This window comes from Epinephelus fuscoguttatus, linkage group LG11 (assembly GCF_011397635.1).
Source record: "Epinephelus fuscoguttatus linkage group LG11, E.fuscoguttatus.final_Chr_v1".
NCBI lineage: Eukaryota > Metazoa > Chordata > Actinopteri > Perciformes > Serranidae > Epinephelus > Epinephelus fuscoguttatus.
This window is the reverse complement of record NC_064762.1, coordinates 13,830,484-13,855,683: the sequence shown is the minus strand read 5'-3', so window position 1 is coordinate 13,855,683 and position 25,200 is coordinate 13,830,484. Positions and strand designations below refer to the sequence as shown.

Genomic DNA, 25,200 nt, shown 5'->3' with positions numbered 1-25,200 from the left:
TTGTAACCCAATAGGACCACTTGGCTTCTGGACACTGCTTTGAAACAGAAGGAAATTCATTCTTTCAAAATGACTTTGCCAATGTCAAATCTCTTTCAGTGTAGACAGACAGATCCCTGTTCTCAGGAGTGCAGCATTCACTGCGAGCACATCTCATACTCAAATGTTAGCACGCCATAGCACGTACTCCAACACCCGGCGGGTAAGAACTGAGGCATCGTTGCCTTTGGTATGTTTTTGCAAGACAGCCTAGACTAACTTGTTAGAGATTAACTCCCCTTAATGAAAAAGACAACAGAAACTGGCATGTGGAAAAAAAAAAGGTTTTATTGTCAAAGCTCGTTGTGTGATTGAAAGAACAAACAGAACCCGCTAAGACTTTCACTATGAACCCAATTTCAGCAAATCTCCTACAAAACAAAACACAGAAACCACTAAATGTGGCCGAACGTGAATGTGGTGTGCAGCGTCACATTTCCCTTTATGTGTCACAATAATTCCAGAGTTGATGAAAAAAAAAAATAACAAAAGGGGACAGGAACACAAGGAACAAAAGTGTTAAGTAATGCTTTCACTCAATGAAGCTCCCACAAGTTTAACACCAACAGACAGAATAAATAATGTTACGTGGAATAAACAGAAGAACAGTTCTTGAGAATCATCGCTCTGCACTGCTCAAGATACAGATGCACCGTATCAGGAATCACCCCTGCAGGTAATTAGATTCATTTACTTGTCAGAAATTTTAGGATCTGTCTAAAGTGCATCAAAGGACACAACTAAATTACTTGATTTTAGCCCCAGGAGCTTTAGGCCCCGAAATACCTGAATTTTGACAACCCTTTGAAACAAAACCCTGACTGAGTTGGATCTCCGAAGAGAAAACTCGCAAATACACAATGCAACAGTTTGTTAAAGTGATTTTTTGCAACATTTGTGCAACTCATCAACATGCAAGTCATCTTCTTTTTCATCCAAACACATTTTCACAGGCCACGTTTTTATCCCTGATACCGCTGACAACCTTCCACCAACAGACTGCCCTTCGCCCAAATCTCCAAGCAGAAAAATGAGGGGCAAAGCAGGGGTAGATAGACACGAGCGGGAGGAGGATTGTCTAGCCCGCGCTGACCTTTTACATTCTGGAGACACGGTAGCCTTTGTGCCAGGCAAGCAGAACCCTTCTGATTTTAACAGAGAGAAGTGAGACAACGAGTATGTACAGGCCGTGTTTCTCTATTCTCTTTGGTCAGTCTTTACATTATGTACAAAGAACACTGTGCGCCCTCAGTTAGCGCGAGCCATGCGCGTGTCCGTGCTCAAGTAGTTGAGCATTGTCTGGACGAGCTCCGGGAGATCGTAATCGTGCTTCCAGCCCCAGTCCTTCCGTGCGTTGGAGTCGTCGAAGTCCATTGGCCAACTGTCAGCTGGAAAGAGAGATAAGCAAGACATAAAATTTATTCATGCTGGTTTTGATTTACAGCTCGCATCAGTTTCTGATTAATGGACTTCAGATCTGTGTTTTCCAAAAGCCTCTTTAACCCTTAAGTTACTTTTGAAAGAAGAAACAGCACTGTGCTCCAATTCATGACAAATAAAATGGACCCTTTCTAAGTTAAACACACTCTGAGGTTTTGCTGCTACAGAGTACTTAGCGTGCGGTGGCTAACGTTAGCTTACTGTAAAAAGATACTGCTGTGTCACTGGCATGACTGAGTCAGTTTGTGGACTTTACATTTTAGCACGTCACAGATCACAAATGATGAAGCTGGTGACTCAAGAGAACCTTGAAACTTGACTCACCAATGGCCTGCCGTACGTGGTCAACGTCATACGTGACCTCCAGCTCGGGCATCTGCTTCTGGAGCTCCTGGGCCAGCTCCTCGGGGGTGAAGCTCATGGCGTTGATGTTGTAGGTCCTCATGCTCAACGTGTCGGCCGGCGCCTCCATCACCTCCAGCGTGGCCCGCAGGCAGTCGTCGATGTACATCATGGGGAGGCGCGTGTCGGGTTTCAGGTTGCACTCAAATTTGCCGCTTTTGATTGCGTCGTGGAAAATCTGGACGGCGTAGTCTGGTCAGGGACAGAGATAAAGACATTAGGATTACTTTCATTCTCGACTAAACCCGTCTGATGAGCCGACTAAAAGAAGTGTAACGCTGCAGAAGTTACAAAAACTGAGGGGATGGTAGCTGTTCAGACACGTGAAAATATGGACATAGAGCATCGAGTTGTCTGCCAGCCTAAAAATACAGCAAGCCATGACAACTTTCTGGAACAAGTCGGTTACATAACAAACTTGTGACACGACCATGAGTGGAACAGGAATAGACCTCCATTAAAACTGAAACCTTGTGTTCTGGGTCTCTCACCTGTTGTGCCGCCCCCAGGCATGGAGTCAGCAGAGATGATTCCTGGGTAACGGAGACAGCGGAAGTCCAGGCCGTAACGGTGGTGATAGTACTGTGGAAGAACAGAAAGTAAGCAATGATTGATGTGAGCATACTGAAAGTATTCAATGAGTTCTTATACATGCTACATTACATGTAACAAGAGATTTTATGTTTTGGAATGACAAAAAGAAATGTGAGATCTAACCTCTCCCATCAGCTCAGCGTGGACTTTGGAGACACCATAGATAGTGCGAGGTCTCTGCACACACAGATCTGGCGTAGGGTTGCGGGGTGAAGTGGGACCAAAGGCGCCGATGGTGCTGGGGACAAACAAACGTAAACCGTGCTCTGCCGCGATGTCCAAGATGTTGTGAAGCCCTATGAAACAGACAAAGACCCATACGATTAGGACACCACACTTCACCTGTATTTACAGAAACATTGTTGCACTCATGACTGTATGATTCAATTTATAGAGGCAATAAGGTGAAGTTAGCGAGGGCTCACCAGTGATGTTTACAGAGCGTGCCAGTGCCACGTTAGCCTCTCCAACAGCACTGAGGAGGGCGCTGTAGTGAACCAGCCAAGTGATGCGGTTGTTCACCACAATTTCCCGCAGGTTCTTGTAGTCCAAGATGTCTGAGTAGATGAAGGGACCTGAGGGTGATAGAAGTGATGGAAGATTTTATAAATCAACTCTTAAATTCATCTTGTATAAAGTATTTATTTATCATTGTTAAAGGGCCAGCTTGCGATAGCTTCCTGTATGTTTCTTTCCTGTTGCATGCATTCCAGTTAAACTCTGTTCACAACCTCAAAGCTGTCACATTCACAACGTCACCGCACAGACCGTCACTGAACTTGCGTCACACACTGATGTGGCGTACTTTGTCAGTACTGTTCAGGAAAATGTGGCTTTCTCTTGCACATAGATGAAAGAAAATCAATAAGAAGTGGACAGGATGTATTTGCCAACGATGCTGTTCAGTCATTTGGCAGTAAAGCTATGGTACATTTGTAACATATTAACAACCGTCAATGGCAAACACTTGAATTTTTGAAGAGGTGTGGCATTAGCTGCACTCAGTCTGATGTGATGAAAAACTGTCTAGTCACTAAGGAAGATTCCATGAGGGGACAGCTGAACGCACTGAATTCAATGTAATGTAGTCAGATGCTTCCCTCTGCATTCTGATGTGTCTTGAAATTAAAAATGAAATGTTGTAGAAAAGCTTTCTTGTGTGAATCTGATCAACTGCTGCAGAATTCAGAGCCGACTCACCGCTGTGGAAAACGTTGCTTGGAGGTTTCCTGATGTCGGACAGAATGACGTTGTTCTTTCCAAACCTCTTTCTACAAAGCAAAAAAAGCAAAAACCTGATGTTACACAACTTGAAAATTTACCAAAAACCGCTCTGAAATTGTTGCAATGTGTCTGGCCACCGGCTGTTTGTCAGCTGTGAGCACACGATCTGTGATCTGTGCAAATCTTACCTCAACAACTTGGCGAGCCCCACCCCAAGCTGACCCAGGCCACCTGCGTTGAACAGAGAGAAACGTGGAGTGTCATCAGAGAAGTGCACATGTGAAATCAGCAGCAGCTAATAATTATCAGCTGGTTTCCATGGAGACTGGAGTAACTAAGACTGAGAGTGAGAGTGAGCCATAAGAAAAAAGGTCACAGCACTTGACGCCTACACTTTTTTTGTCATCTCTTTCTGCTCTCTTTGCTAAACTTGTTTTAAAAAAAATCCTGCTGGTGTTGAACCCCTGCAGTTACATGCATGATAAAAAAAATAAATACTTAAACAACCCAAAACACAGATGTTGCGTACCTGTAATGAGCACCTTGGGGTGGTCTGTTTCTGAGAAGGACACAGAGTGGAAGCTGGCGTCAGAGGTCACCTGCCGGGGGGAGAAGCTGATGTTGCGCACAGCCACTGTTAGGGGCTGGCAGCCGCACCCTGGGGTGCTGAGCAGGGCCTGCTTGGCCACCTTGCTGAGGGTTCTGATGACAGGCATGCTGGTACCTGTGGGAGGAAAAAACAGTGCTCTCAGCATACTTTAGGGTGACACTGCAGCTGTGCACGAGTGAAATTTAGTGATTTTTTTAGTGATTGTTTTTTCTTTAAAAAGCAGGAAAATTCTCCTGATTTTCCCCACCAATCTCCCCAGATCTAGATATTTGAATACGTTTGACTGCCATCATCTGGTGGCCCCTTTCAGTGCATTTTTCAGCCAAGGCATTAAGTCCTGTGTCAATAAATTTGGGCTCCTCTCCAGACCTCAGGCGCCAGGACACAGACAGTGAGAGGACCAGACGACAAAAGTGGCACTCAGGGATTTCATTCACTCTCTTTAAAACTTAATTGCAGCAAAATGGTGAAACGGGCAACAGTGACAAATCCGCATAAAGACAAAGAAAACGGTGTGAGATGCGAGCAAACGTGCCAGCAGGGAAGGCACGTAGGCTTCACTTGAATGCAAATGATAGTCTATTGTCTCCGAAGAGGCGCAAAGGCGCACTCGAGCGCATAGCAACCCCAAACTCCAAACATTTGATCGAGTGTTTTTCAATCACAGACTCCTTACTTTTACAAGACTTTCAAAGAACACTACTCCAGATAAATATTTCATCATGCATTCATTTTTAGAAACGCACACGGCTGCAGAAAAGATGGAAAACTGAGTCAGCATATTCAGAACAGCTCTAAAAAGTGCGCGTTACATCATTTAAATTCATTAACAGCGCAGTGGAGTTCAATCTAATGAAAGCAGACTTTCTTCATTTGGCTCATCAGCCCAGACTTTTTGCGTAACGCATCATTTCATAAGTGCACTTACCGTGAGAGCTGCGAGCGACCAAAAAAAGGGAAGCAAGAGAGTAACTTGGGAGTATTTATACTGCCCTGCCTTCAACGAGAGCCAATCAGGAAGAGAGGGCGTACAGTAGCAGACGAAAACAGTGCCAAGAACAGGTCGACAATCACTGTGAAAGGATTTGGAAATATTTTTGGAACGTGTCAGGGAGTCAGAGTGACTTTATGTCTTGGATATATAGATGGATTCTCATTTGGAGTAAAGAAAATCAATCATGTAATATATATATATATCTTTTTTTTTTTTACTATTATTATAAGGGAGATCACAGTTAAGCATCAGTAATAAATTTAATGTTCCTGCGCAAAAATAAAAACGTGCGCTCTTGTTCCATCCTGCACTGACCCTTTACCCTCCTCACAAGCGTCACTGTTGTGCCAACACGGTTTAACGCACATGTAAGCCTGTTGTGTAATAGGGGGCTCGGAGCTGCTCCCCCCTTGGGGCACCTGATGTGGCGCGTCATGGTGGATCTTTTAAGAAATGTGTAATTTAGTTCCATAATGAGTGGGTTGCTGATCTCCTTCTAGTATGGCTGCCTTTCCACGTGGACTGCCGCAGTGGTGAGAGGAGCATGGCCAATTTTCTGAATGAATGAGAGTACTCTTTTATATCTTTAAAAAAAAAATGGGGGTCGGTGAGACGCAGCCATCCAGACAGACAAATGAAACCAGGCCAGTGCGCCTCAGTGAAGCTCTTGGCACACAGGCTGAACTTAATACGTCACTATCACACTCGTAGCCTAATAGAATTAAGAAGAGGTCGCGTTTTTGGCCAAAAGGCGCATTAAAATCACATAAAAGAGGCACATTAATAAGGCAGCACGTGACAAATTAAACACAGGGTTGTGCGTAATGATAAATCAGGTTTAAGTGATTTAAAGCGCATTTTAATTTCAAAATCTGAGCTGTCTGATACCGAAATATAGCGGAAGAAGTTGACTCACCGGGTTATGAGCAGCAGAAACTCCTGTGCCTCTTGTTTTCTGAAGAATGAGATGCGGCTTCCTCCTTTAAAGCTGTCGCCTGCTGCGCTCTGACGTGATGCCTGTGTTATCTCCGGTCAGTGTTGCATCAGCTTCGTCTTCAAGCTATATATCAGCGGCCATCTGGTTTGAGGGGAAGCCGGCTTTCTCTCGGATTGGTGGAGCCTCGGAGGTGCGGTCCTCCCTCGCTGACCACTCCCATAGAGAGTCACAGACCGACACCCAGCATGCAGCTACCCAGCTGCCTGGCTGCTCCACTCTGTCCTCGATCCGGCTGCCAGTCCATTCACTGGCTCATATCTGAGGCCACGAGTGCGCTTTTACGCGTTGACTCCGAAAAACTGATTCATAGAGACATGTGAGCACGGTGATTGATAGGCTGCTGGGTGGAGACTAATCAGTGATGGAGCTTTATAGAGTAGCAGGAGGTGTAAAAATGGTGGAGAGGTGGATTATATGGTATTATATTAACAGCATATGATATGGAGTTGATTATTTTATCCAGTTTTATCCAGTATTTTACTGTATAAAATGTCAGAAAATAGTAAAAAAAAGTGCACATCACAATGTCCGAGAGCCCAAATTTGCCTATTTAAATAACTTGGTTTGTCACACCAACAGTCTAAAACCCAAATATATTCATTTTACTATATTAAAACTATAGCAAATATGCACATTTGACAAAGCAACTGCGTGGAATCTACTGCTTTTTTGCTTTCAAAATTACTTTTACAATTAATTGATTAATGCAACTGCTGTAGATTATTTTCTGTCCATTGAAAAATCAGCAAATGGACTAAAAGTTTCACATTCAATATATCATACTTTTCACACATACACTCACCGGCCACCTTGTTAGTACCAGGTTGGACCCCTTTTGCCTTCAGAACTACCGTAACTCTGTGTCATAGATTCAACAAGGTGCTGGAAACATTCCTCAGAGGTTTTGGTCCATATTGACATGATAGCATCACACAGTTGCTGCAGATTTGTCAGCTGCACATCCATGATGTGAATCTCCCTTTCCACCACATCCCAAAGGTGCTCTATTGGATTGAGATCTGGTGACTGTGGAGGCCATTGGAGTACAGTGAACTCATTGTCATGTTCAAGAAACCAGTTTGAGATGATTTGAGCTTTGTGACATGGTGCTTTATCCTGCTGGAAGTAGCCATCAGAAGATGGGTACACTGTGGTCATAAAGGGATGGACACGGTCAGCAACAATACTCAGGTAGGCTGTGGTGTTTAAACCATGCTCAGTTGGTACTAAGGGGCCCAAAGTGTGCCAAGAAAATCTCCCCCACACCATTACACCACCACCACCAGCCTGAACTGTTGATACAAGGCAGGATGGATCCATGACACCAAATTCTGACCCTACCATCTGAATGTGGCAGCAGAAATCCAGACTCATCAGACCAGGCAATGTTTTTCCAATCTTCTATTGTCCAGTTTTGGTGAGCCTGTGTGAACTGTAGCCTCAGTTTCCTGTTGTTAGCTGACAGGAGTGGCACCTGGTGTGGTCTTCTGCTGCTGTAGCCCATCTGCTTCAAGGTTGGACATGTTGTTGGTTCAGAGATGGTCTTCTGCAGACCTTGGTTGGAACCAGTGGTTATTTGACTTCCTGTTGCCTTTCTATCATCTTGAACCAGTCTGGCCATTCTCCTCTGACCTCTGGCATCAACAAGGCATTTTCACCCAGAGAACTGCTGCTCACTGGATGTTTTCTCTTCTTCGGACCATCCTCTGTAAACCCTAGAGATGGTGTGTGTGAAAATCTTCCCTGTTCTGATGCTTGGTTTGAACTTAAGCAGGTTTTCTTGACCATGTCTACATGCCTAAATGCACTGAGTTGCTGCCATGTGATTGGCTGATTAGCTATTTGCATTAAGCAGCAGCAAATGTCCACAATATTTCAATCAAAACATATCTGTGAGTCAAACTGAAATCATAATTGCCTTAACCCCCTAACATACAGTTTGCCCTTTTCACCCTGAACAACTTTAAGGTTATAGATAAATCATCTTGGGCGCCTGCTCTACCACTAAGCCACCAAGGCCCCGTACTTCTGTCTTTCTGAGGAAAAGGACAACTAGCCTATTTGAAGAATGAATCACCGAACAAGTGTAGATACGTGACACACTGAAACAGGAAACCAAAGTATATCTTAATCTGCTAGTGACATAGGTCTCAACTTGCCTATGTACTTTGACAGCTTAAGCAAATTCCTTGAACTCTTTAATATCTTTTGGTTTTAAGATTTTCAGTGGCCCCAACTAAAAAATCTCTAAACCGTGTTAAAGAACTGCAGTAATTCTTCAAGTATTAATGTGAAGCAAAATGTCTCCATAGAGAAGCAAAAGTGACCTCAAAAGCAGCAGGACAACATCAACAAGTAGGACCAAATTACGTCACGTGTCCATACTGCAGTTACAAAAGGCCTGAACAAACATTGGCACAAGTCAATGAGTAATTTAAACATGGCTGGTCTCCACATGAAGAACAACAAAGGGACAAATCTGATGCATCAAACACTTTCAATGATTGACGAATTATATTGTTTGCAAAGACACTCAACACCAAACCACTGTGGATGCACCGCAGGGTTTTGTAACCTTTCAGGGACAGGGAGTGGTGAAACTCCGCAGCCTCTTTGGTTTGGATGTAACTAAATCCTTTTTATGATTATCAAGGGAAAGATATGATGTGTACACACGGTCTGTTTGACTTTGAGGGTTTGTTTGCCGTAGACAGAGGAGGGCCAAAGAGGCTGACGACGTCTCTGAGTGAGAAATGGGTGGGCTCGAGATCTGAGCTGATGTGTGAGTGGTGGATAGTTGCACACCCCCACGCCCGTCATCACCAGGGAGGAAAACAAGTTAATCTGTAAACTGACACACTTCTGATAAAAACAAAACCAGGTTATCATCAAGGGAAACTTCGATTGCATCCGTTCACAAAATCACGGACGCATTATGACATATTAATTACTTTAGGTGTCATTACCAGGGAACATGAGAGGAATGCTGACTGTGAGATGACACAATTCTAGTTTAGTTTCTTTAAGTGTTTTTAGTGTATGCTGAAGTAAGGTCTAACCCCAGCTGAGAACATCTGGGCAGCAAAGACAAAAACACACTTGACACTTTGCTCCAAGAGGCTGTCAAGGACTCGTGTGTGAGAAGTAAAGCGAGGCTTTCAGCCATGAAATCAGAGTAGTGACAGACCCAAGGCCACGTTGATATGGAGAGAAGAGTGATGGCCGGACGATAGCACTGTAAACACCGACTGCCATCACATGCCTTCATGAAGCAGCTGATCTCTGGCTATTTATTCCCCAGTCACCACATCAGATGATCCTTTCGTCACAGCAATGGCAACATATTCAGTGAGGTGGTTGGGCTGCTGTTTACTGAGTCTTGTACAGACCATAAGGGGACGGCATGGGAACGTGAATTCTATGTCAGCTGCCATTAGAGTAGGAACATCCTTCGTCACTGAGCAGTGACGAGCGTGACCCAGACTGACAATGAAATGAGACATGACATAGATATTCTATGCTATGGGTTTTGAAAAAAATGACAGAGGTTTTTTGGGGGTTAGGAAAACATCGTGTTGTGGCTAAAAATACTCAGTTTTGTTGCTCAGAACACGACCGTTTGGAGATGTCACTCCATCTACCTTCTGGCACCGGAGGTCAAAATCAAGTCAGAGATGCTGGACTCTTATGTTGGACAGATGTTAAATTTTGGTTGGAGTGAAAATTGGGTTGACAATTTAAATGTCTAATGACGTAGGATATTTGTGTTGTGTGGACGTTAACAGGTTTAGGTCTCTATACCTTAAGAGTAAATGTTGTTATTCTATGTCAACATGATGTTGGCATGAGACCTTTGGACAATGCTGGATTTTAGTTACTTAACATTCATTCATTCATTCATTTTCCGTAACCATTTATCCTGTTAGAGGTCGTGGGGAGGCTTTAGCCTATCCCAGCTGACATTGGGTGAGAGGTAGGGTACACCCTGGACAGGTCACCAGACTCACAGGGCTGACAATAACCCCTTTTACACTGCCAGATTTTCAGCGAATGTTGGGCTGCATTGCCGGCAAGCTACAAGTGTTTAGACACACAGAGCCGGATTGGCGAGTTGATCCGAGGTGCCCAATTTTCCGCCTTGTAGGGTAGTCATATTGGTGGAACTCTTTTAGTTTAAAAAGACCAAGGCAGCCTTCCACAACAGGAGGGGCTGTTGATGACTTGTGGGAGGAGCTGTTCATGATGCCGCAGGTGCGACCTACTGGCGGTGGATAAACAGGAAACAGCTGATAGCAGGAATTAGCGAGCAGCTAGTAGCAAGAGGGAAACGCAAACCTGACAGACACAGTAAAGATGAGCAACTGGGGAGACAAGGAATTGCGCACCCTCCTTGTCCTCGCAAACGAAGAGGCCATTAACTGTCAGATGACGGGGATGGTGAAGAACGGGCCAATTTACGAGAGAATTGCTGAAGGACTGACCAGCCGCGGCTTCCCTCCCACGTCACTGTTTACGTCACATGCTGAGCTACACATTTTCTTACTTGCTCACGCCCCCCATTGCCCCGAAAAACGCGCATTCTGTATAAACAAAAGTAGGTAGGTGGCATTTTGCTGCACTCCCTGATTTTGTTTTTGTACTGCCAGTGCTGAAAGAAGACTGATTGGGCTTTCCTGCAAATTTGCACAATTCCTGTTTAAAAAGGGCTACATAGAGACAGACAACCATTCACACTCACATTCACACCTACGGACAATTTAGAGCCACCAATTAACCTGCATGTCTTTGGACTGTGGGAGGAAGCCGGAGTGCCTGGAGAAAACCCACACTGACACGGGGAGAATATGCAAACTCCACACAGAGGGGCTCCCCCACCTGGGGTTCGAACCAGGAATCCTGCACACAACTTTAAACCAACAAAGTATGAGTGTCATATGTCGTCAGTATTCAACATCAAACTGACGTTGGCATTAGACATTCTGACATTGAATTTTGGTCGCTTGACATCACAACCTAAATTCAACCAAATATCAACGTCTGGACAGCTGGGCATCATCTACTCCTCCTCCTCCTGATGGCAATCTGAGTTCATTTTCATAAAATCAGAACTCTGTCATTTTAGAAATGTTGATGTGATATGTATGAAATGGTCGAGTCTAACATATCCACGGTTTACAGAAATGTACAACAGCAAATGTAGCAGCTAGTCGCTAACTTTGTCTGTTGGACATTTGATGTGGGCTAAGTAGCGTGGGTTGATGAGAGTGGGGAGAAACAATAATGTTGGTTAAGTATTAAAACTATACATCAGCAAAGTCTGATAATGTATTTATAGTTGATGGAAAGTTAAGACTGATAAAAATCAAACAAATCTTGCAGCGAGAACAAAAACTCTATTGCAGAATCTTTTGTGCTATATTTTTTAATGTCTTGAAAACTTAAAAAAAAAAACGTAATCTTTTCAACAATAATAGATTTTTACAGACATCTGATCAGCAGTGATAAATTTACTTAAACGTTTATTTTGAAATCAGACTTTTGCAGTAAGGCATTGCACAAACACAGTAGAGTTTTTGACTTTGACAAAGCAACAATCATAATATAATGCATAATGCAAGCATAGGAAATTTGCACACGTGTCTTTACACCATTACCTGATTGAACGCATTGTTCGATGCGTGCACACACAAAGCAACAGTAGGTAAGGTGTCTTTTTTTTTGGCAAAAGGAAAACATGTATATAGTGCAGCTATGAACGACTGTCCCTTTATAAAGCAGTTTAATGTAGTGGCAGGAATCCATTTAATTAGTGTGATTATTACATCATTCTTGAAGCAAGTAGATTTAATGTATGAAGATGACGTGGACACACGCAGAGAAAATGCTATTTCTTACTGGCCAACACACAAAATTGGCCAAAGATGACCACAATGGGTTTAATTTTACCCCACAACTACCATGTTTTTGTATTTAAAGTGCAGCATAAAGCTTTCCTGATATGCTAACGGAAGCTACCATCACCCACAGCACTGAAAGATGAGCTTTCATGTCATTTTGCCAACAAAATTCAGGTCACGTTGCTGTAAACAGGTTGAGCTGCTTCTGTAAGTGCAATTAAGGATTCATAAGAAACACCAGCAGTGTTTTTGTGGCTTTCATGGTCATGAATTCCAGCATGATGACTCCTTGCGTCCTGCGGCTGCAAGCTAATTACAGGAATTATAATTATCTGTTTCTGGTACTGTATATGCCTTTCACACAAAGTGCATTAGTTTTGGACCTTGAGCGACTTGAAAGCATCTTGTTTCATAATGTCCGTGAACACAACATTTATCATATAACTTTAATACCAAAATATAAATTGGTCTTTGAAGCAACATCTCACATGAATATATTTTCAAACCTGCATCAACTCTGTAAAGTCTCCTGATAATAATAATATGACCAACACACTGCTGCAACAAATCCTCATACGCTCACACATATTCGACTATTACACATAACGAAATTGGGATAGAATAATAATTTTGCCCAAAAATAACCAGGCAAGCAAACATTTCATAAGGTTATGTTAAATAAGTCTGTCTCAATCCCTCCAGCTGGCTGCATCCTGGAATGTCAAGTAATGATCAGATATTTATATACGAGATATTTCCATCAGATTCCCCATTAACCAAGCCTCCGCTCTCTTCGTACGGTGTAGCAGGTGCTGACCCTACCTACGCTTATTACATCATCTCATCGTGCAGCAGAGTCACATGCTGCCTTATAGCACCCTATATGTTGCCATAGTTACTCTGCAGTGCTTCAGTGGCATTTACATTCAGCAGGATGTTTGGTGAAAGCGTGTACCCTGTGGTAAATGAGCATCCAGTATTCCGGCCTGAAAAAGATCAATGCCCCCAAACATATATAGTGATCTATTAGAACACACTGAGAGAAAATGGAGTCATTCAGATTGTTAAGGTATCTTTGTGTGTGTGTGTGTGTGTGTGTGTGTGAGATGTGAGGGTTTGACGAGAATTAGTGACTGTAAAATCAGCTGATAGTTTAGAAACCGAAGAGTTTTTTTTCTCATAATAGAGTAAGGATGCAATTAACTATTATTTTCCTTATCATTAAATCTAGTGATTAGTTATCTGATTAATTAATTACTTAATTAATGAAATGTCAAAAAAAGAGAAAAAAATGGCAATCTGACATTTTCAAATTGGGCATATTGTCTGACCAACAGTCCAAAAACACAAAAATATTACATTTACAGTGATTTTTGACAAAGAAAAGCAGCACATCCTCACGTTTTATGAACTGGAGCCGACGAATGAGTGCATATATGCTTCAAATAATTACTGAAATGTTAAATCAATTACCTAAATAGCTGCCAATTATTTTTTGGACGATTGATTAATTGATAAATCAGCCCCTCCAGGATGTTGCAATGTCACGATCCCTGTGAATTCTGTGCAACCTTGCAATTTTGTCCGAACACTGCAACTTTTCCGCAAATTCGACCAATCATTGCAGTTTCCTGTGAGTTTCACCAATCACAGCAGCCCCGACGTAACGTCACCAAATTCACTGCCTTGTTTCTGTTGATGGAGATGCATGAACATCTCACACTCACCAACAAAAATGGCTGCTTAAGAGTGAGCAAGACAGTTCCCTGACGTACTGCACAAAAGCGGGGGTAAACTGTTTTGCAGTGTGCAATGTTGTGATGGAACACACACACCTTTTTAAACCCAAAACACACTCAGAAAATGGCTGAAACTGGGTCGACGACAGACAAGAGATATTACCATGACAGGGGCTGTTGCGTCCAGACCTATTCCACATGCAGAAGGTATCAAAATGAGTTAGATTACATATTCATGGTTAGCGTAGTATCAATTACAAACTTTACTTTCACTGGTTAAAGTTCGATTAATAATGAATATACAAAAAAAATTCACAACTATTTTTGAATTTTTTACCTTAAAAAAAGAAAAAACACTGCAACATGCATTGCAGTTAATTAGAAAAACTGCAATTAAATCAGGCATTTTAGGGCGCAAGAGTCCCAAAAGCAAATCCTGGAGGGACTGATTGTTTCAGCTCCGTATTAGACAACTATGAGATGATGAGTGTTTGGCTTTTAGCAGCACTCTTAGGAAATAACGGCATGTTTTTTTCGCTCTCACTTCTGCTTAGTTTCAATAAAACAACCTGATAAATTAGCTTTAAATGTATGTTTTTTTCCTGTATGCACGTAAAGTGTCAGGGCACAAAGATAACTGTAGAGAGGTCAGTTATAATATAATCTCAGTTTAGGGCCGTTCTATTCCTTTTTTTTCATCTGTGCAGGAAACCAAAATGTAACATCAATTATAGACACAATCCCAAATTATAATGTTTTGATTTTAAAGCCTAAAATTGGGCCGACACTGATCTGTTTCATTATATTTTCACATTTTCTACCTCTCTCTTCCATCTCTGTCTCTCACTCTACGGCGTCTGCAGCAGAGGATCTTCAGTCTCCAGCTGGGCCAGCTGCCTGCGCAGGCTGTTCACTTTGTTCTGAAGCTCCTTGTTGTATTCTATTATGTGTACCATTTCCTCGTAGGCCTCGTCTAAACACTTAGAGGAGCGGTTCCAACGCAGGAACACTCCTGTAACAGAAGACAGGGGAGAGCACTGTGAGTAATCTGTGAACAACAACAAAACCTCACACAAGGAAGTGGTTTCTGTTACTCCTTTCATGCTCTAACAAACGTCTACAACTCTGCAATTTGTACTGTGAGGTTTAAGCACAATCACACTGGCATGCCGATTCCAGCAGGTAAAAATTAACCATTTTCAACATCATACTTCATCACAATAGTACTGACAGTAATAAACATATGTAAAGATTCTTGAATGATCATTATGGGTGGGGGACTTTGATAGAGGAACTTCTAACTGATACAGTGGAAAAACACAAGTGTGAGGACAGAGGTGTGACTGGAATTTAAGTCACAGTATGATGAAGACTAGTCTGTCATAATGAAAGTGAGTGTGGCAGTGACAGTAAAACATCTGCACGCAACAGAGGCTTAATGTGCATTCATGCGGCTAAAATGTTATTTATGTCACTCATCACGGAGATCTCAAATATTTTCTCATGTTATTCATTAACACATGGGTGGACTATTGTTTCCTTGCACTTGAAAGCAGCAAATTAAAAATAAGTTCCTTGAAATTCATGTTGGAATTAGTACACCTAGAAATACATTTTCTAACCCCTAAATTAGGAATTACAGAAGTTCTTAAGTTTTTGATTCCAGGCTAGTAGGAGCAGAATACTAATGGGAGCAAAGGACTGCAGGATAACATAACATTACTGAGAGGATTTAAGGAGAACACCACCCAAATTAAAAATTCCAATTTGTTATTTCTATGCCGTTCAATCAGTATTTGCAAACATGTGCTACTCTCCTTCAAAGCCAGAAACCATAGAAGTAAGTCTGAAACTTGTGATATCATTGGGTTTAAAGTCTGCAGCTGCTCCATAGACAATGAATGGAAGTCTGATTTTGTGGGCCCACAGACTGTTTATTTTCTTTTTTTATACTCGTGTAGTGTTCTTAGTTCTGAAACAGGAAATCTACCCGTATACTCAGTACATTTCCCTGGGTGCTCTGCTCTCAGTGTCATCTAGAACACTGGTTCCCACGTGGTCCAGCCACAGGATCCAGATTTCTCCTTAGTCATTGGTTCAAGGCCCGCAAGGTTTAATACATTCAGTTCAGTTACATACAGTCACATATATTTATACTTGAATTTGACCATGTCTTTGAGCTTGTTTGCTGGTGTCACTCACTCTACAGCAGGAAACAGCACTTCAAAATAAAAGCTCTGAGCCGGAAATTCACTGTACCTAAAAATAAAGTGTTTTTTTTTTTTACAAACTTGACATGTTTGCACTTCACTTGCGGTCCATTCAGAATGGACCCGTGACCCACTTTTGGACCGCGACCCACCAGATGGGAACCACTGATCTAGAACATCTTTCCCAATTCATTGTCTGTGGAGCAGCTCCAGACTTTATACCCCATGACATCACAAATTTGAGTTTTAGCACTCAAGTTTTTAATTTGGGAAAGAGTTGTTCATGTTTACTAGTATTTTTGGACCGTCTCAGACCACAGGACTAACATGTATGAATTTTGAAAATGGGCAAAGTTTCCCTTTAAGCATATCTAAATACTAGGCAAAAGGAAACTGCAGCTACTTTACCCACAAAATAACCATTTGTATCAATTAGTCATGCTGTGTTACTTTGAAATCTTTGTTTTTCTCGCATGCTTCCACGAAAACTCTCCACACAACTCCTGCAGTGTAATCAAAGTCTCACTCAACCAGCTGTGTGCTCAGTGCTCCCAAACACAGTGACAGTGAAACATCCATGCGCTATTAAAACCAGACTCTAATACTAACGTTTTTTTAGCAAAAATGATTCACACGTCCAAGCACGGCCTGACTACGTGTCTCACAAACAGTCATTTTGTGAGTGAAGTATTCCTTTAAGAACATGGACATGAAGCCCTGCTCACATTCTTTGTAAAACAACTCATCAAACGTCTTTCCAATCCTAAATCAACAACACAACTTCTTCTAAGCACAACTGTGCCTTTAGATATTGTGTGAAATCATAAAAGCCTCGATGCAAACCATTAGTCCCCATTACTGTCGACATGGAGGCTATACATGGCTTTCCATGGGGTCTTTTAAGTTGGCCCGGGAGTGTGCGTCAGCCTCTATGGTAGGTGTTGCGTAAGCAGGATGTCTGCTGCGTTTCACGTGCCTCAGTAGTTCTCATAGTTCATATAGATGAGGGAGTGGCTCTGAGGCTTTAAGGCAGGAAGAGGGGCCCCTTAAATAGGTTCGACTGAACCTCATGACCCTGTGTCTGTTTGGAACCCCTCCCCCTACGCCTCTTATGAATGGCTTTTGAGCTGAATGCAACATTCAGCAATTTCAAGCATAGTGGTCCCCGGGGCTTTTTTTGGAGTTTAGGTCAGTGAACCAACAACTATTGAAACTATCTTCTTACTTAAACTATTTAAGAATCACCATCATAAAGTCTGTCAAACTTCATACGTTTGTTGCATTTAACGAAGTCATTTCATACACCAGAACTGAGGAAATGTTTCAAAATGTTTTTCCAGCAGTGGATACTTGAGTCGGCATCTAATTTATTCTGTGCAAAACTCGATTCACAGGTAACAAGACAACAATGTGAAGTCTTCAGAGAGTGGCTCTGCTTAGAAAAAGACTGATATAATCTCAGTCTCACCCTGTTACACGGAGGTTAAGTTTCATGCTCAAGGGCGCTAAGAGAGAAAAGAGCAGCATGCATACACTTCACCCACGCAGATTTTCTTAAGCATTATGGACCCATCGCTGTATCCCCACTTGCTCATTTTATATACCACCATTTGTTGCTTCGAAATGCTGCATACTTTATGTCAAGTTAACAAAGGTGGCAGAGGTAAATGAAAAAGCTGCTACTTGTATTTATAGAAGATGATCAAGTAGGGTTTTACGCAGCATCTGTGACGAGCACAAGTGGCAAAGTGTGCTATAGGGTTAAGATTAGCGCGCATATGACTGCTAACTAGTAGTAAACCGTCACTGTCACTGTCCAGCGTCACCGGGCTCAGGTGTCAGTGAGGACACCGTCTGTGCGGCCTATAATAAGGCAAACACGCGGTCCAAACACATCGCCGAGATGCCTGCGAAGCAATTTGAGCAATGTTGAAAATGTGAAGGTGCTGAAAGCCAAGTGAGAGGAAAAAAGTCATATGAGCTCAGCAGCCACATGCAGAGACTGACCTCTCGCTGCTCAGAGAGATCAGAATATATGTCATAGTTTCTTTATTTCACGCTAAAAACCAAATCTTATCAATTATATGCACATTATTTTTTATTAGCCTGTCATGTTCACACTTTATAACACCCCTTAGACTGCAGATTTTTTTTTAACAGTGAGAGCTGTTTCCTGCAGTGACAACGTCCTGTTGTGTCTAACGGTCATGTAATTGAACAGGAGGAAAATTATAGCCTGTCATTTTTGTGTCTCACATGGTTAACTGTGGCTGCGACAAATGCCCCTTTAAAATAAAACACACGCATGCCTGTTTTCATGTACGTAACTCCGAACATAGGGGCAAAAGTAAATGGGGACCAAAATATCCATGTTGTGGTACTGATTTGTGGCTCACAGGGTCACCCAGTTTATCCGCTGTGCAAATGAGGAGATCAATGGTGCCCCCTTCTGGTTGGTCTGAGCAAAAATGTACCGACAGATGAGACTGTGAACAATTAATGGCCATGTGTCTGTGGCTTCTCCACCCATTGTTAACAACTGTTCAAGGTGTTACTCATTGTTCTTAGCTGTTCACTTAGTCAGACTCGGTTTAAGGTCCGTCATGACTCAAAGCTTAAACCAACAGCATGATTCAAACGCACTATGTCATGACAAGTGTCAAGCTGTGCAAACAGCATGCGGTCCTACTGGTTGATGTGCACAGAAACAGGCTTTCTGTGTAAAACAAGAATATCAGGATTGCTGGTGGAGCCTACTCCCTGTCTGCTTTAGCTCACATTTACAATGCATTATAATGATTCACTCAATCCTCTACAGCAGTGGTTCTCAACCTTAGGACCTCTAAATTGATACACTTCTAGAGTGAATTAATAATGAATATAAACTCATCCTCATTTTTCAGAGGAACCCACTGGAACACCATCAATAACTTTATAGGTTGAAGATTTTCCATATAAACGTGACAAAAACTTCAATTGTGTGACCAGAAGTTTAAATTTAAACAATGTGTCTTAGTCTGACACTTAGCAACAGCTTTATAATGAGCATGGGAACTCGTGTGTTTCAGCTAATAAAACAAAAGCTTCACTTAGTTTATCTCAACCCTGTTTTTAAACCTGCTTAAACATACAATACAAATTTTCTGCTGCTATCAAAACAGTGACAAAAGACGGAGCAATGCCGTCACTGCAGTCAGTTTCAGATTCCTTTACCAGGAGCCGAAATATCCAAGGAGGTCTCCTCCTCTCCACAACAAACAGACCCAGCGATTTCAACCAGTAAAAACACTGAATGCAACAGTTTCATGTTAAAAATCAGTGTTTTTCTGATGCTATTTGGCGTGGCGAGGGCTGGAGCCAAACTGTCACGCATATTTGCTCAGCTTTTTCCTCTGATAACTTAAGATCCAGACGTCTGATGACTTAAAATCCTTCCTGCAGTTAAAATACATAGTTAACAACTGAGATCTAAAAACAGCATCATAAAAATGTGCTTAAAAAAGTCCATAACTGACAGTTTCTTGCAGACAACATCACCCTGATGCATGTGCAAAGAGGATGTGACCCCACTGACAGGCGACGGCTGCCAAATAAAATGGACTAAAAGTACTAGATTAAAATTATGAATTACTCTGGGTTTAAACATTGTTGGAAACATTTGAGATAAACTAAGTACTCAACTCCACAAAACATAAAACCCTGTTATAGTTGTTTTTAGATATTTCAATGTGGAAAAGTAAGTTAATTGCACTTGTTGCTGCTATTTGTTTTGTCTGAAACATTTGCACCCATATTCACTTTAAGGTCTGCTCCTCTAACTGTGGAATAATTCTGGTCATTATTCTTATTTTTTGCTTTGGTTTAGTCTTGTTTTCAGTGTATTTTTAACAGTGTTTTCTTTCCTTATCCAGTGCAACACAAAACCAATATGGCTGCTTTAAAAAACTATATTTAGTGCTGAGGGATACAGTGTTTATTGAAGGGTAGGGCAAATGTAACCAGCTGACATTACCGTCTTTTCAACAGAAACAACCCTTTAGGTCAGCCACTGTACATAATATCAGCCACTGCATGTCCTTTGTGTTGGTTTCTTACCTTCCCACAGCAGCAGACTCTGAGGGGCCACAGAGGGCCAGATCACAAGACTGTTGGCCTCGTAGAGCGGGTTGGTCAGACGCTCCAGTTCTTGGGGCCGGTTCACCCATGACCACAGGGACACAGTCTTCTCAGGTAGAGACAGTTTGACCCTGTGAAAACAGAGAGAGGGTTTTAGGTTAGTCAATAAGAACACTGGCTGCCTACAGTCTGATAACTGGGCACATAACCTGAACAATGAGACATTCATGCATGAATAGGGAACATCTTGTTCATTTCCCTCAATAAAACTCTCAGTTAAGCTTACCTAACCCATAGCAGAGACAATTAAGCTCTTTAGTGGCCACTAAAGTGAAGAAAAGGCAATTTTTGGATGATGTAACTCTTTACATCAATGTCATGAATGGGACATCACCACACTCGTGACTTATACACTAGAACTGAACCTTTATAAACACTGTATTGTATTGTATTTGTTTGCATTAGATTATGCAGGTGCACTTCGGGTATTACAGCCCAACTTCAACAGACTTCACACTCACCTCTCGGCTGTGCTGTTGCCCAGGAAGGTGCCAAACTGAGAAGCATAGGCGTGTTCAAAAACCAGCACCAGGAAGCTCTCGCTGAATTCAAAGGAGCACGGAAACTGGCGAAGGATCTGCCACACGCAATCCAAGAAGAGAAGGAAGACAGGCGCCTCCTGTCGAGGCTTGTTGTTGGAGTAGGCTGACTGGGCGCAGCGCTGCTGGAATGGGTGACCCGCCTGGGACAGATGGTCAAAGAGGTTAAAGGGGTCATGAGAAGGAATACAAAGACTTAGCAGTCCTGATTACTTTACTGGCATGGCAACATTTTTTAAGCTTGTGTGTAACTGCAAGCTTTTAAAATGAGATATTCTTTATTATTCCATGTATCAAAAAGGTGAAAAAGATTTTGGCTGCGCTTCAAAGGTCAGATAAGCTCACCTGGAGCCACTCTCGCTCCACCAGACTCTGGAAGCCTCTGATGGTCCTGCAGGCCGGATCAAGGATGATCTGAGCCAAGGAGGTCACCTGCAGGGTGGAGTCTGTCCCCTCTGTACCATGAACGAGCACCGACGCCCCCTCCCTGAGACAAACACACATTGTGAAACCTGTAATTTTCTAAACTCAGTATGTACAGCTTAGTATTTTACTGGTCTATGATCAGCATAACAAGCAAATGCTGTTCCCTGACCTGTCGATACACTGCGCAGCCAGGCAGGCGGTGGTGAGGATCTCCTTGACGTGAGTCTGCCAGTTGGAAGCCTCTAGTTTGCTTAGCCAGCGGTCCATACTGTGCGACTGGTCGTTACACGCCTCTACCAGCTTTATCAGGCTCTCCTGGAGGATGTTAGACCTGGGAATGACAGATGTGTCACAGAAACAAATGTCTGAACAGTTCGTACATACTGAGTGTAAATGTCAGTAACACAAATGTTTCTGACACCTAGTATCAATGTCACAACCTATCCAAAGACTCTTAACAATGTTTATGAAAAGTTTTCTTAATGAATTAATTGTAACAGGGGATGAGTAACTGATTTACAACTGGTCACTTGGTGGTGAAGTATTCCTTTAAGGAAAAGACACAAAAGGACTTAGCACAAAGATTAGTTATTACCTTTTTTGCTCCACTGAAGCCCTTACTGATCACTCACCTTTCGATTGCCTTGTGGATCCTCCTCCATTGGGGGTAGTTAGCCTCAGACTCAAATCCTCCCCCTCGAGCTTTGGCCTGCTGGGCAACATTGATGGTGCGTGTGTCAATGATGTAGCCGCGTTTGCCTGGCCGCAGGGTGGCATTGATCAGCTTCTCGTCTTCCTTACACCGCCGCCCGTTGGTACCTGTCAGTGGCTGCCCTGCTCGCATCATCACCTGAAAGTGGAAGTAATATGAGGCAATTTTCTAAGAGTAAACATTCAATACAAACAAAACAGTAAATCCACAAAGACTGTTTGCAGCAGAACTCATATAAGCTCCAATTCACAGGCTCTCACCATGCCATTCTTCTTGTGGTAATAGCTAAGCACCGGAAAACGACCACTGTGTCGGAAGGTGGCTACTTTCCTCAGTGTGTCATCATCCACATCTTTGGGCACTGCCACTAGAGGGGGGTATGATGGACACACACTGAAGTCCTTGTTGACATCACTCAGTCTCCACTCATCTGTCTGATAAAAGAGATGGAGACAGGTTAAAAGAGGGGTGTTTAGCATGTTATGAGGGAATGTTAAAAGTGAAAGTTTTTGTTTCGATCAAATACATACCATGGACTCCAAATCTTTAAAGGCATCCTCTGGAAGAAATGAATTCCAGCCGTCTTCTATGACTTCAAACATGGGCCGGTAGAAGAAAGGGTACATCAGGGAGGGTGAATCAAGAGTGGAGAGAGCCTAGAGAGGAATATATATTAGTTAATCACATGTAGAATTTCATTTAATATTAAAAACAGGACCAGTTTTCTTTATACCTCAATAGAGCTGGCAATGTTGAGACACTCTTCCATGCCAGGGATGTCGAGCTGGATCACCCTCAGGTCTTTACATTTGACTATGATGCTCCCCAGAGACCCCACAAACCTGAAAGGGAAGTTGAAGATTTTATTCAAAAGATAAGCTTAGAAAATTAAAAGAAATATGACAGAATGACCCCTGTGTGGAAGTTGCATGTTCCTCTCTTGTTGGGAATCCTCCTGGCATATTGTCCTATACTAAAAGATGTACATGTTAGCTATTAGGAATACTCCTGCCTGCGTTTGATGAAGGCACCGACCTCAGAGCTCGAGCTGGTCCCCAGTAGCGGCTGCTAAATAGTTGTGGTTAATACGGACAATAACTTACCATAATGAATTAACAATGTCTATACTGATACATCAAATAAGGGTGTCAGGACACTGCATTAATGTGCAATCATTAGTTTGTTCCTCAATGATGTTACATGTACAACTCCCCCCAACCTTGTCAACCACACAAAGTCTCAGTCTGTCGGAAACACTGCAGTGTCAGCCCATAGTCAGACTCACACTTCCTGTCACAGTTTCAGATCCTCTTCCCACTGTACAGCTCAAGCATAAGTGTACTACAGAAAAATTAGCAGAGACAGGCTCAGATCTGGTGCATGCAATTGCAGAGATGGACCGCAAAGACAGCTTTAACCGCAGTCAAACACAACTCTACTTTCACTGTTTCCTCTTGGTCATGCAAAATGATTTCACCAAACACACATCCTGCTGATCTGCCTGTTTGCATAGTAAGTTTCATGAGGGGTGAGACAAAAAGCACACACGTTACCACACAAGTTAATAAGAAGCTCGTCACCTTTTCTCTATACAGTCAATGTTTGAGTGCAGCAGCCACAGCTCCTCTGTGTTGTCCTGTCTGGAGGAGAGAATCAGGTGATGACCCGTCAAACACAGTGTCCCCTCCACTGTGGGCATGAAAGGCCGATGTAGGACAACCCCATCCACCCTGGGTGTCTTTATCAACTCTGCAAACTCCATGTTCCGACCTGAAAGAGGACAGCAGACAGCCAAGATACAGCAGAACCAAATGATGAGGGTGTGGGGTTTTTAAAGCATATGGCTACCGATTAGCTAACGTAACCACTGCTAAGACAGACTTACACAAAGCCTGCTGTGCTGCTGTTAAAGTCAGATATCATAAAAGTCGATGTCAGTAAACACTGAACCGATAAATGCTGCAATAATTAGTCAGATAGCTAAAATTAGATTGACTCAGGAAATGAAGTGGCTAACGTTAGCTAGCTAGCTAACCGGATACATTGTCCGTCATTTTAATATTTACGTCAAATTGTTTATGTCACACAAAATATAAACGTACATAATAAAAATTCACGCCTTTCATTTATGCTACAATTAGTTGTCGTACAATTACCTGGTTATCTTTTCGCTATATTTGCAGTTGGGCGAGACTGGTACGTTCACATAAACAAGCCGACTGGAAACAAGTGCCGAGTGATATTTGGGTCGGGTCGATTTGCGCTGCAAATTCCTTCTAAAAATAGAAATTAATTTAAATTAAGCTTTTCATTATTTAAAACATCAAGGTTATAATCAAATGTGAGTTTATAACGTCAATTCAATGGGACAAAACATATGAAATTAAATAAAATTGTGTGTAAAAATGTTGGTTCCTATCAAGATTTTTTTTTTATCAGTCATCTGTCAGTTTAGTCATTTCAGGGCTTTACTTCAGTTTAAGGAATTTTATTTCTTTTTCTGTAGAAGATTTTTTTATTAAATGAATGTACATTACTGTTTTTAAACTCATCCATGTATCATCTATTCATCTCCTGCTGTATGACAATATTAAAAAAGGGACACTAGGTGGTGACAGGTGGTGGTGATTTTTGAGAGACTCGTGGCATTAAAGGACTGTTTATAGCTTCATAGCTTCAATAACACCAAATTTCAAAATGCCTGAAAGGTACATTCTGCATGATTGTGAGAAATAGTTATCATATTAACAAATGATAACACTTTAAGAGAAGTAAATAGGCCCCAAACTCAAAAGCAGACTCTGAAAGGCAAACTGGCTGATTTAATAGCTTTTGGTAGGTCAGTCAGGCTGCCTACCTCTTCATTCATTCATCATTCATATTGACAAGCAGCAAACCAGGCAGACTAAACTCAATAGAAACAGCCAGCAGGCATGTCAGTTTACATGAACCAGCTGGGAACTAGACAGCAAGAAAGTCAAGGCTGCTCAGACAATCTAATAAAATGAGAAATAAATTGGCATCATCATGTGTGTTTACTGTAGAGCAACATAAGAGGGGAAAAAGGACAAAACCTTGGAGGAGGAGATTCAAAGAAAGATCCATCCCTCCTTGGATGGCTGGGGATGGAACACGAGCCATATGGAAAAACGCCAGTTACAGTAAAATAAAAAGGGTTTGAAGAGATAATCTAATATTATG

At 42.2% G+C, this 25,200-nt stretch overlaps 3 protein-coding genes across 6 annotated transcripts in view; 1 reads left to right on the top strand and 2 right to left on the bottom strand.

Moving 5' to 3' along the window:
• rps12 (ribosomal protein S12) overlaps positions 1–25,200 on the top strand; it is a 434,687-nt gene that overhangs the window by 196,605 nt on the left and 212,882 nt on the right. The gene's annotated exons all lie outside the window — the stretch shown is intronic.
• Positions 308–6,519, bottom strand: tdh (L-threonine dehydrogenase). Of its 2 annotated transcripts, none has more exons than XM_049589183.1 (9): positions 6,220–6,519; positions 4,229–4,423; positions 3,888–3,930; positions 3,676–3,746; positions 2,901–3,050; positions 2,599–2,771; positions 2,373–2,463; positions 1,804–2,073; positions 308–1,427 (listed from the first exon to the last, which is right to left on the bottom strand). In XM_049589183.1, exons 2-9 carry the CDS (start codon positions 4,413–4,415, stop codon positions 1,288–1,290), a joined length of 1,125 nt encoding a protein of 374 aa, XP_049445140.1. In that variant the 5' UTR covers positions 4,416–4,423; positions 6,220–6,519; the 3' UTR covers positions 308–1,287. The 2 variants fall into 2 exon arrangements, with proteins under 2 accessions (XP_049445140.1, XP_049445141.1); XM_049589184.1 differs by lacking the exon at positions 6,220–6,519 and adding an exon at positions 5,238–5,383.
• mtmr9 (myotubularin related protein 9) lies at positions 11,636–24,231 on the bottom strand. 2 transcript variants are annotated; one of them, XM_049589168.1, is made up of 11 exons: positions 23,885–24,089; positions 23,580–23,769; positions 22,733–22,841; positions 22,530–22,655; positions 22,260–22,433; positions 21,920–22,137; positions 21,457–21,618; positions 21,207–21,348; positions 20,784–21,004; positions 20,242–20,393; positions 11,636–14,948 (listed from the first exon to the last, which is right to left on the bottom strand). In XM_049589168.1, exons 2-11 carry the CDS (start codon positions 23,759–23,761, stop codon positions 14,785–14,787), a joined length of 1,650 nt encoding a protein of 549 aa, XP_049445125.1. In that variant the 5' UTR covers positions 23,762–23,769; positions 23,885–24,089; the 3' UTR covers positions 11,636–14,784. The 2 variants fall into 2 exon arrangements, with proteins under 2 accessions (XP_049445125.1, XP_049445127.1); XM_049589170.1 differs by lacking the exon at positions 23,885–24,089 and adding an exon at positions 24,156–24,231 and having other exon boundaries at positions 11,637–14,948.